Consider the following 12,153-nt stretch of genomic DNA (forward strand, 5'->3'; position numbering starts at 1 on the left):
GTGTTTTGCTTGCCAATAATTTACTATGAGACTTTAGCATGTTTTTGCAACATTAGGACCATTTGTTTGGTTTTCTCGGGGTGCCTGCCCACCTGTCCTGCCAGCTCATGCCCAATTATTACCACCTTTGTAAGGCACAACCAGCAGACACTCTGGTGCCGGGATGTCCCAATGACATGACCCTACTATACTCCCCCACCAAGGGTGAGGAAAACTGTCTTCGCGGGTGGCATTAACCAATTGTGAAGGAACTGGGCAATCAGTTTAAGTTGCATGTGAGTGTTTCATTATTGAAATTTTATTTTGTTGTTCTTATTGCACTTGCATGGATAAAAATGGTGACTATTGATGCACATTTTTGTCAACGTTGTGTGCAGGGGAGAGGGGGTACACCTCCTCTATCCGGATGTTCATGGGGGTGCATTTCAGAGATATGTATCATAACCGATTGTTTTATAATTGCTGTATGTAATAGGTCAAAATAATGACATTTTTTCCCAATTTTGTGAGCACAACCCTGGACGTTAAATTTGCAATTGTTGCTATTATTTTGTCACAAATAGAGTGTACTTACATGATTAAACACTTTATTGCTTATGTATGGGCTTTATTTATTTGATTTTGATGTTGCTGCATTTCATAGAAAGGTATCGTATTTTTGTCTAATTTCTGTATGGTGACTGTTTTGAAAAACAAATATTGCAATAATATCCAAAACTGATATGCATGCCTCTGGCTGTCTAATTGAATATGAAAATAGATTATTTTTTTCATTTAAATTATTCTGTCACATTTTTAATGTAGTCACATGATTCAACATGATGACTTTGGCTCATACTGTATACAAGTTTTGTTTACTTGCTAACTCTGTTCAGATGTCGACGGAGTTAAGTTTCATAGACACTGCGATATATCACACCTGTTTTTCACTGTTAATCGCTGTATCGTGATATTTCTTTTGACCGTACCCCAGCAGATACCCCTGGGCTGTCCAAAGACCCCTTCAGTCGAGGTCCACAAAATCATCCATGTGCGTACGAAACAACTTCTAGCTATTGTCAGCACCAGACAAATAATCAGTTAGCAAACATAGCAATCCATTTAACTAAACTGCCCTCAAGCAATGGAGTTCACAAACTCTTACCCCTCACACCTCCCAAGTTTTTTGTTTTGTTTTTTTAGGATAGAAGGTTGCCTCTCTTGGTTGGAGGAGCACTTTCACACCCTCATCCAATGGTCTTTCCTAATTTAGCTGCGGGGGCAGGAGGCTCTCCCCCAAACCCCCTCCCTTCCTCTGTGCTGACAGGGGGGAGGGTCCCGCGAGGGTCCCCCTCTACAGTTTCATTATTACCTGCTCAGCCCTTGCAGCATTCACCACACTTGTGCATCTGTGCCAGGACGCGGCAACAGCAGAGAGAGGACCAGAAGAGTTTATGCCTATTTTCTCTGTTTAAATTGTTAGTGGAATTATTTTCTTCTCCGCTAAATAATAGTCAAGGCAACCAAAGTAGTGGACATGGCAGCTTGTCTGCAAAGTTCACACTGGAGGTGCCTCTTGTTTTTGCTCGGCGTGTGTCTCACTTCAGCCGAGCCTTTTAACCAACTGCACCTCTACCAGTACAAAGCCGGACTTACCGAAGACAACATCATCATCGCCAACAACGGAATCAGGGTTCCGTTAGGGAAATCCGTCTTTTTGGATCCCGTGAATGACTTGGTGACAGAGATTCAGCCCAGAGATCGCTGCCACATAACAGTTTTGGACAATGACCCGCTGGCTCAGAGACCAGGGATGCTGACCCCGAAGAAGTTCCCGTGTTTCTTCGCGCCCGACGAAGTGAAATACACCCATTTTGGGGCGCGGAGCCCCAGCAAGGACCGGGTGAAGCTGCAGCTGCGCTACGACTCCCAGACAGAAACTGTGGTTATCCCATTCATGCTGGAGGTGGAGGTGGTTTTCCAGCAGCTAGAGGTCCTCACCCGGAATATGCCCATCAACGTGGACAAGCTTAACGGCAACAGTGGCCCCATCGACAAGAGGGTACTGGAGTTTTCCTATGAGGACGGTGTCACAAAGTGCAAGATCGCCACGCTGGTCAGCGCCGGCGGGCTACCCAGGTACGGGACTCTTGTTAATAACCCCAACAATGGCCAAATGGTCGACTGCGATGAATTTGTGAAGCAGGGCATTCGTTACAAGCACATGGCTAAGACCAATTCGCCGAACAGAGACTACATTCCCATGGTGGTAGAGCTGCAGGACAACGAGGGTAACACGATAATGCAAGAGCATTTCCAAATGATGGTTCGGATCAGGGAGGGTGCGGAAAACGCAGGTCCGAAACCCAGCTTCGTGTCCATGATGATGATGGAGGTGGATCAGTTTGTGATGACCGCCATCACTGGCGACATGCTGGCTGCCGAAGATGTGGAGTCGGACCCGGATGAGTTGATCTTTAATGTCACATCGCCGCTGGGCCTCGAGCAGGGCTACATCATCAGCACAGATGACCAGAACATGCCCATCACCTCCTTTTACCAGCGGGACATAAAAGATCTAAAAATAGCCTACAAGCCGCCTTCGGACGACTCCGAAGTGGAGAGGATCTTCCAGCTCGAATTTGAAATTGTCGACACAGATGGCGCCGTGTCTGAACCCTTTGCTTTTATGATTGTGGTGAAGCCCATGAACACAATGGCCCCTGTGGTCACCAAAAACACGGGGCAGCTCTTGTTTGAAGGGCAATCAAGAGCGCTCTCCAGCTCAAAGAATTTAGAGATCAGTGATGAAGATAACCTGGAAGATGTGAGGATCACCGTAATTGACGGCCTAAAGCACGGTGAGCTTAGTGTGCTCGGGGGTCGCAGGAAATTCTTCACGCCGGCTGATTTGGACACCGGGATTGTCGTGTACCAGCACGATGGGAGTGACACCTACAGCGACAACATTGTTTTCCGCATGACAGACGGCCAGAATGAAGTTGAGTTTTTGTTTCCAATCACGATTGTCCCCACTGATGATGAGCCGCCCATCATCAACGCAAACACAGGGCTGGTGCTGTTCAAGAACGAAGTCATGCAGATTTCCCCGTTCATCCTGAGTTCCACGGATATCGACTCGGAAGACTCCACCATTAAGTTCATCCTGGAGGCCCCTTACTCCGTCGTGGGGGAGTTCCTGCTCCGGCAAGTGGAGCCCCCCTCCGACCCCTCCCTGTGGAAGTTCAGCGAGACGGATGAGATGTTTGAGCAGGTGGTGACCGAATGGTTCCAGCAGGACATCATGGATGGAATGCTATTCTATCGCCATGTCGGAAGCCACAGCACCACCACCGTCGTCGACCAGTACGTGTTCCGGGTCCAGGACGATAATGACCCACCAAATCAATCTGGCGACCAGTTGTTCACTGTCAAAATTCACTCCGTCGATGACTTGGCACCGGAGCTCTCCCCAGGCACCACCCTTCACATGACGGTCAAGGAGTATGAACTGACGTACTTCAAGAAGTTATTTTTATGTTATAGCGATCTAGACTCCGATGACCGGGACCTGAAGTATACCATCACTAAGCCTCCAACTGACACCGATGAGAACAACCCAGTGCCCCTGGGCGACATTGTACTGACTGATAACCCCGATGTTGTAATCACGGAGTTCACGCAGGCACAAGTCAACCACCACAAGGTGGCATACAAGCCCCCCGACCAGGAGCTTGGCATCACTCCCAAAGTGGCTCAGTTCACATTCATCGTGGAGGACACTTCCGGTAACACAGCAGATGGACTGTTCACCATTTTCCTGCAGCCAGTCGACAACAAACCCCCACTTATTACGAACCCGGGGTTCACTATAATGGAAAGAGGCTCGTACGTCATCACCACGAAAGATCTCCACGCCACCGACACTGATACAAATGACGAAAATATCATTTTCACTGTGAGCCAGGTTCCCAAACATGGGCGGCTGCAGTATTTAGGCATAGACATGTCGAACGGCGAAACCTTTGTGCTCCAAGATATTGCGGACGGCCGTTTAGCTTATATCCACAGTGGCGAGGAATCCCTCAACGACATCATCAAGCTGGACGTAAGCGACGGTTTCCATGAGGTGCCTATCAACATCAAGATCGCCGTGGACCCCGTGGACGACGAGACCCCCACCATCATGCTTCCGGCTGGCATAGTGGGCGTATCCATTGACGTGTTGGAGAACGGCGCCACTGAAATCACCAGCAATGTGATTCAGGGTCGCGACGAAGACACGGATGACCTCATGTTGATGTTCATCGTAGAGGAGCCCCCCAGGCTGGGTGAAATACTGGTCAACGGCGCCCCTTCTGAGAGGTTCACGCAAGCCGACATCATCAACGGAGCGGTGGTGTACGTGCACACCTCTGGAGAAATTGGACCGGTGAAAGTACACGACTCCTTCAACATCACACTGTCCGACTTGTCCGAGCAGTGGGTGCTTGGTGGCAACAAGGTCCAAGGTGTGACGGTGCATGTCACTATCCTGCCTGTCGACAGCATCCCACCGATTGTTAGCGTCGGGGGGCAGTTTGTCGTGCTGGAAGGCGAGAAGAACGTAATCACCCTGGATCAAATCCAAGCGGAGGACATCGACACAAACAGTGAAGACATCCTGTGCACCATCATCGTCCAGCCCTCGTCCGGCTATGTGGAGAATATCTCCCCGGCTCCCGGGTCAGAGAAATCCCGGGCAGGTATGGCCATCACTGCCTTTAGCATTAAAGATATCGCTGCTGGGCATATCTATTATGTCCAAAGCATCCATAAAGGAGTCGAACCCTTGGAGGATCGCTTCACCTTCCGCTGCTCAGATGGCATCAACTTCTCAGAACGACATTTCTTCCCGGTCGTCATTATTCCAGCCAACGACGAGAAGCCAGAAATCTTCATTCGCGAGTTCATAGTGATGGAGGGCATGAGTTTGGTCATCGACACGCCCATCCTGAATGCAGCCGACGCTGACATCCCCGATGACGACTTGCACTTCGAGATCGTCAAAAACCCCAAACACGGCACTATAGTCGAACAGCTCAACACTGGCTCCACCCTGGTGGACAGGTTCGACTTGGAACAGATCAAGGAGGCCTCAAACATAGTGTATGAGCATGACGACTCGGAAACCAAAGAGGACAGCTTTGTAATACGGCTCTCGGATGGGAAACATACGGTGGAGAAGAAAGTGCTCATCATGGTCATTCCGGTCGACGACGAGACACCCAGGATGGCGATTAACGACGGACTCGAGGTCGAGATCAGTGAAACTAAAGTCATCAGCAACCGGATTCTGAAGGCCACCGATCTGGACTCTGAAGACAGCACGCTAGTGTACATCGTGCGCTACGGTCCAGGCCAAGGGTACCTTCAGCGCATCAGCAAGTTTGGTGACGTCCTCGGTAATATCACCTTCGGCATGAACTTCACACAGAACGAGGTCGACAAGCAGCTCATCCAATATGTGCACACCGGCCAGGAGGGAATCCGAGACCTGCTCAAGTTTGATGTCACAGATGGCATTAATGCCCTTATTGATCGCTACTTCTACATCAACATCGGAAGCATCGACATGGTCTTCCCGGAGGTCATCAACAAAGGCGTGACGCTCAAGGAAGGCGGCATAGTCACGCTGACCACTGACCTACTCAGCACCACTGACATCAACAGCCCCGATGAGTTCCTCAGCTTTAGCATTACGCGTGCCCCGAGCAGAGGCCACCTGGAGTGCACAGACTACCCTGGCGTGCCCATTTCCACTTTCACCCAATTGCAGCTCGCCGGCAACAAGATCTACTACATCCACACATCTGACGAAGAGATAAAGATGGACAGCTTTGAGTTTGAGGTGACGGACGGATACAACCCAGTCTTTCGCACCTTTCGGGTGTCCATCACTGACGTGGACAACAAGAAGCCCGTCTTGACCATTAGCAAGCTAGTGGTGGAAGAGAGTGAAACCAAGCTCATCACACCTTTCGAGCTGACAGTGGAGGATCGCGACACACCAGACCACCTGCTGCGCTTTGTCGTGACGCAGGTGCCTGTGCATGGCCAGCTTCTTTTCAACAATTCCCGGTCCATCACGGCATTCACCAAGCAGGACCTGAACGAGAACCTGGTCAGCTACAAGCACGATGGCACAGAGACCAGTGAGGACAGCTTCTCCTTCACAGTCACCGACGGAACCCACACCGACTTCTATGTGTTTCCTGACACCATTTACGAGACGCGCAAACCGCAGATGATGACCATTCACATTAACACGGTGGACAACGGCGTGCCGCAGATTGTGGTCAACAAGGCGGCGGCCTCGCTCAGGCTACTCCCCACTGGCCACGTGGGCTTCCTGATCACCAGCAAGGCCCTACGATCGGAGGACCGTGACAGTCAGCAGGACGTCCTGAAGTACATCGTATTCGAAGCACCACAGCACGGCTTCATCATAAACCACGCCAAGGGCAACGACAGCATCAGGACCTTCACGCAAGGTATGAGCACGACCGCCTTCCATTCGCTTGACAGACTAGACTAGTAGCAAATAGTACTTGAGAATAATTCACATGGTCTTCATACAATACAAAATGTTAGATATTTGTCTTTTGGTGAAATTTCAGGATGAACCATAAAAGCACTTTAACCTTTACCGGTGAACTTAATTTGACCTTCTCCAAACTTTGGAAGGCACATTTCCTTCCCTTTTCCCTTCTTTTTACACAACTTGCCGTTTTCTAACAAGGAGCTGAATGGCAAACAATCACAACAGTTTTTTTGTTTTGCTTTTAATTTCAAAAGATGTCAACTTCTATCCCTTTCTGTCCTTCTTCCGGTCTCTCTGTATCTCATCTCTGTTCAAGCTCCTGATACTCTGTGGCATGCTAAGCTCATTGGCCACTTCCCTCTGAGAACATCCTGTTTGAAGCCTAGCAATGGCGAGGTACTGTTGATCAATTGTTAGGTGTCTTTTGGTCTCATGATGTCAAAATGTGAACAGCAAGATAAAGAGCACTGACTTCATACCACTTCTAATTGAACCAGGAAATGTATTCATGATTCAAACACCTTTTGTCAATTTTGCCCTTCAGCTCTTGGTAGAGAACAGTAAGTTGTGCAGGAAATACTGAAACATTGAGTAGCTGGACATGTGCATTCAAAAGCTTAGACAAGGTCAAATTAAGTTCACCTGTAAAGGTTATAGTGCATTTTAGGTTCATCCTAAAATTGCATCTGAAAGCCCAATGTCCCTAACTCAAATGTTTATAAAAAATATACAGTGGGTTCATTGAAGCCTCAAAATTGTCTTTGCTGTTCAAAAAAATGCAAAGTAATTCATTGTAGACTACGTCGTTTACACACGTATATTTGGTTCGTCAAAGACACTAAATTGTATTTGTTTGCAAAAGACTGACGTTTACAAAAACGCATATGTTACGTCTGTTGAAGAATAAAATGTTTGTGAAAAAAAAGTACATTTGGTTCATTGAAGACAATTTACGAAAACACTACATTTAGTAAAATGTACATCAGGATAACAGAATACTCTAAAGTAAATGTTCAAATATGTACCTTAGGTTCTTTGACAACAAATTATCTTCATTGTTTAAAAAAAATCCATAAATTTTTTTAGTTGAAGACAGAGTTGTATTTGTTTATAAACCCCTGCACGTTATGATAACTGATGACTAAATTGTCATTTACAAAAAAAAATTATGTTAGGTTCACTGTAGACGAAAATTATCTTCAATGTTCACATAAAATATGAAAGTTTAGTTAATTGAAGACTCAAAATTGTCTTTGATGTATGTTTGGTACGTTGAAGAATAGATTTTGGTCTTTGATAATTAAGAAAGATCTACATTAGGTTAATTAAAGACTAAGTTGTCTTATAAAAACAAATACCGTACTTTAAGTTCATTGAAGACTCAATTGTGTTCAAAGTTTACGAAGAAACTTACATTAGGTTCGTTGAAGACAAACACAAGTAGGTTAGGTGTGAAGACTTTGAATTGCCTTTAACCTTTACAAAAACACATACAGTAGGTTAGCGTCATAGAAATCTTCAGTGTTTACGAAAAACTTAAAATAGTAGAAAATGTGAAATTGTTTCTTTGAAACCTTAGCATTGTCTTCAACATTTCTGAGAACACATTAGGTTCATTGAAGACTCTGAATTAAAATTTTACAAAAACACGAATGATAGGTTTATTGACCTATCATACATAAGACCAAATCGTCTTTGGTGTATTCGAAAGCACATAATGGACATTAGATTCACCAAACCAACTCCATATTGGATGAATTTCTTCAAACAAACTGGGAAAGGCATTTGCTCTGAGGCTCAAGTCGTCATAATATTAATTGTAACTCCAGGGTCTGTAACTCAAAACCTATGACTTTGGCCTACTTCTTCTACAACATTTTGTATTTATCTTTACACACTAACCTTTGTGTGCCGCCAACAGCCGACATTAACGACATGAAGATCAGCTACGTCTTGTTGGACGGAAGCAACGCCACCAGCGACATCTTCTACTTTACCATTGAGGACAACGGTAAGAACATTTCAGTCATTATCTCTAAATGGCTTTTTTTTTTTTTTTTTTAATGTAAAAATGTCAGTCTCCCCAAAGTGTTTGCATCACACACTTAAGGCAGTTGGTCGTGACTGACACGCAAAATAGAACCGCCAGATTTCTTTCATTTGTTTCATGAAAATTAACTATATATACAATTTTACATTGCTTATCTTTATTTTAGGTACCATTTTAGATACCAGGGAATATAGCCCTGGGAGGTTTTTTTAATTATACATTGTTTTTTTGTTAAATTTAAAGAATTCAAAATTAGCTGAACAAATGTTTATAATAGCTTGGGACAAAAAAATGATAGAATAAAAGAACCACAACGATCTTTTTAATGTCAGGCACCCCCCAGGGGTCATATTTTTATAAGATTTTTTTTTTCAATGCAAATAAATATCTTTCGTTTCAGACCAGACGATAATTATGTCTTATCTCGCGAATCCCCTGGAGGGTTCAATATTTTTGTATTTTTTTTTTGTAGCCAATCTTTTCAACCTTTTTATTTTGTGGAAAAAACTACATTTCAGGGAAAAATTATTATACCGGCCCACTATGACTTTAAATCTTGCTCAAGTAAAAGAAAGAAATTGTGGAGGAAATGCATATATTTAATCTTTAAAAAAACCAAATGTATAATTATTACACCAGATTACCATTACATTTTTGATCCTCATATGATTCAAATGAAAGTGGCGGGGGTAGTGGCTTTCCAAGTCACAGTGTATATATATATATATATATATATATATATATATATATATATATATATATATATATACACACACACACACACACGCGCGCGCACACACATTACATAGCACAAGGTGGGCATTAAAATGTGACAGGTGGCCCTTGCTATTTTAGCCACAGCTTGCGGGAGACAAAACAAATCAGACCAATGCTGTAGGGAAAGTTGAATTTTTCAGTATTTAGCATTAGGGGACACTTGATACGTCCAGCACTGCAGACCTCACCCCAAGTACTACCGCCCTGAGCAAGAAGACCCCCTTAAATTACTCCAAAAGTCACATTTCCATTTAAAGTTCCAGGAAGTTCTTAGTACTTGTAGTTCCTGGTCCTTAAGGGCTCAAAGGAGAGGTGTTCAGACCCCACCCAAATTGTTCCTGGACCTCTGAAAAGTACTACCACCCTTTTCAGGGTCTTCTTTTGACCATGATAAATTACCCCAAAAGGCACATTTGGACCAGAAGTTCTGGGAATGTTAACTTCTTGGTACTGTACTTGTAGTTCCTGGAACGTAAATGATCAAATCAGATATGTTAAGAAGACCCCACCCCAATGGTTCTTGGACCTCTGAAAAGTACTGCCCCCTAAGCCCATCAAGCTTGCCTTTACAACGATCAGTGTTCCAGAGACTCTAACAAGTTTGTCATTTCGCTACATTTCTCTGTAATGACCGTTTGTATTATTTTTTTTACACACTTGCACTTGACACATTGTAATGTTCGAGCAATTAATTATATATATAAATAAAGGCCTTCCCCAATGAGTAGACAAAAGCATAATACTGTGGTGCCTTGAAATACGAGCGAGTTCACTTCAATTTTTCAAGATATGAGTTGCTGTTCAGATGATTTTTATCCTTTGATTTGCGAGTACAAACTTGAGATCCGAGCGCTGTGTGGTGGCGGTGAACTCAACTCACTTCACAGTAAGCAGGACTTTGGCAAATAGGGAAGAATTAATCAAAAAAGAAGCTACAAGCTGTTTAATGCCGCTCCCAGTTGAAGTTTACTGTCAAACTAAGCATAAAACAAAGACAATTACACTTTGTGTATTTAAAACAATCACATAGCTTAGCCTTTAAGTCTGCCAGCTTAATTCTACCGCTTATTAGCATCCATGTTGCGGTGTATATCCCTTTTAGCAAAGTATTGAACAGAAACAGTGCAGCAACAGATGTAGAAAGACATTAGATAATATTACTCACAGTCATACAGTATATTCTTTATCCTCTGCAAAGAACGACTAATACTAGTGCAGCACTGATGAGCTGACACGAATTAAGACGTCTCAATGAACAGTAGGCCTAGATCCATCTGTCTTACTCTGCCCCCACATGGCCAAAGTGAGCACACCAGAAAGAGCAGCACAATGGCCATTCCAACGATGCAGTGTGACAAAATAGATTTACTCCTTTTTAATTCAATTTAATTTTGTCACTGCTATATGTTTTTATTAAGTACAATACTATATAGTGACATTTCTCCTCATTAATTTTTGGGTTTTTTTGGGGGGGGGGAAGGCTAGAATGGATTAATTGCACTTCCATTCATTTCCATTCACCAATGGGAAAAGATGACTGGAGATACAAGGGGTTTCAGTTACAAGCGTGGTCACAGAACAAATTCAACTCGTATCTCAAAGCACACGTGAAGAGTAATGGATTTTCTAGCATGTACTTACTAATTTGTTTTAGTCCTGCAGTGAAGTGCACAGGAAGGGACGGACAAGCAAGGGCTTCAATTTGCTGCTCTTATTTTTGTTTGCTGCTTTTGTTTTCTCCCTGCAGCTAAGGAAAGAGGTGGGACAGAAAAGTGGGGGAAGTAGGATGAACCAGGTGTAGCATTGCACATTTGGGGGAGGGGGGCACAAAACATACATCAAAAGAGCGAAGAGGAGAAGAAGACCTAAATAATTGGACACCTTTACACAAATAAACAGACACATCCGGAAGATAGGAGATAAAAAGCCAGCGAGGGGAGCAGTTAAAGGCATCTCGGACATGCACGGACACGCCAATGGTCAGCTAATCTCACCATCAATCTCAATGTTGAAGATGAAAAGTTGCGAGAAGCTTTTTATTCCATTGAACGCTGTTGCCGTGGCAACGCCACAAACTTGGATGTTTTGCCGTGGCAACAAAAGCTGGTTTAACTTAACCGCAAAATGTCACACATTTGATGAAGACCTCTACAAACATTTATTTATTCGTAGTCAATGTGCCACCTACTGGCAAACTTGGCACACACATCAAAGGTTCTTGCTGTTATTCCTGTATGTACAGTGCCTTGGACAAGTATTCATATACCTTGAAATATTCACATTTTAGGACCATATCATCAGAAACTTGAATGTATTTTGTTGACAATTTATGTGATACATCAACGCAAAATAGCACATAATTGTGAAGTGGAAGGAAAATGATATATGGTTTTAAAAATGTTCCCTTTCCCCAGGGGTGCGATGGCCTATTAATAGCTGCTTGCAGTTCAAGTTAAAAATTAAATGTAATTTTTGTTTTATTTTTTTGGGTTTGAAATGTAACCGTGTTGTAATCACATGAGAGCAACAAAGTATTTATTGATTGAGCTATTGATTTAAAAAATATATATCTCTTCCGCACCTTCGGATGATGTTGTTTTTTCTATTTAAATGTGGATTATATATATATATATATATATATGTATATATATATATATATATATACAGTAATTTTTTTGGGAAGGATATGCTTAACTTCAGGCTTTTTATTTTGAGGGGAAAATGGAATGGAAGAAATGTAATAATAAAGTGAAATCACTAATAA

The 12,153-nt window shown here is 43.6% G+C and overlaps 1 protein-coding gene across 1 annotated transcript in view; it reads left to right on the forward strand.

Annotated features, from left to right (window-relative positions):
- The first annotated feature begins 1,516 nt into the window (after nt 1-1,516).
- frem3 (Fras1 related extracellular matrix 3) overlaps nt 1,517-12,153 on the forward strand; it is a 42,708-nt gene continuing 32,071 nt past the window's right edge. The window contains exons 1-2 of the mRNA XM_061679798.1: nt 1,517-6,512; nt 8,484-8,573. Of these exons, the coding sequence (XP_061535782.1) occupies nt 1,517-6,512; nt 8,484-8,573 (5,086 nt within the window). The remainder of the gene's footprint in view (nt 6,513-8,483; nt 8,574-12,153) is intronic.

Source organism: Phycodurus eques, chromosome 6 (genome assembly GCF_024500275.1).
Source record: "Phycodurus eques isolate BA_2022a chromosome 6, UOR_Pequ_1.1, whole genome shotgun sequence".
Classification (NCBI taxonomy): domain Eukaryota; kingdom Metazoa; phylum Chordata; class Actinopteri; order Syngnathiformes; family Syngnathidae; genus Phycodurus; species Phycodurus eques.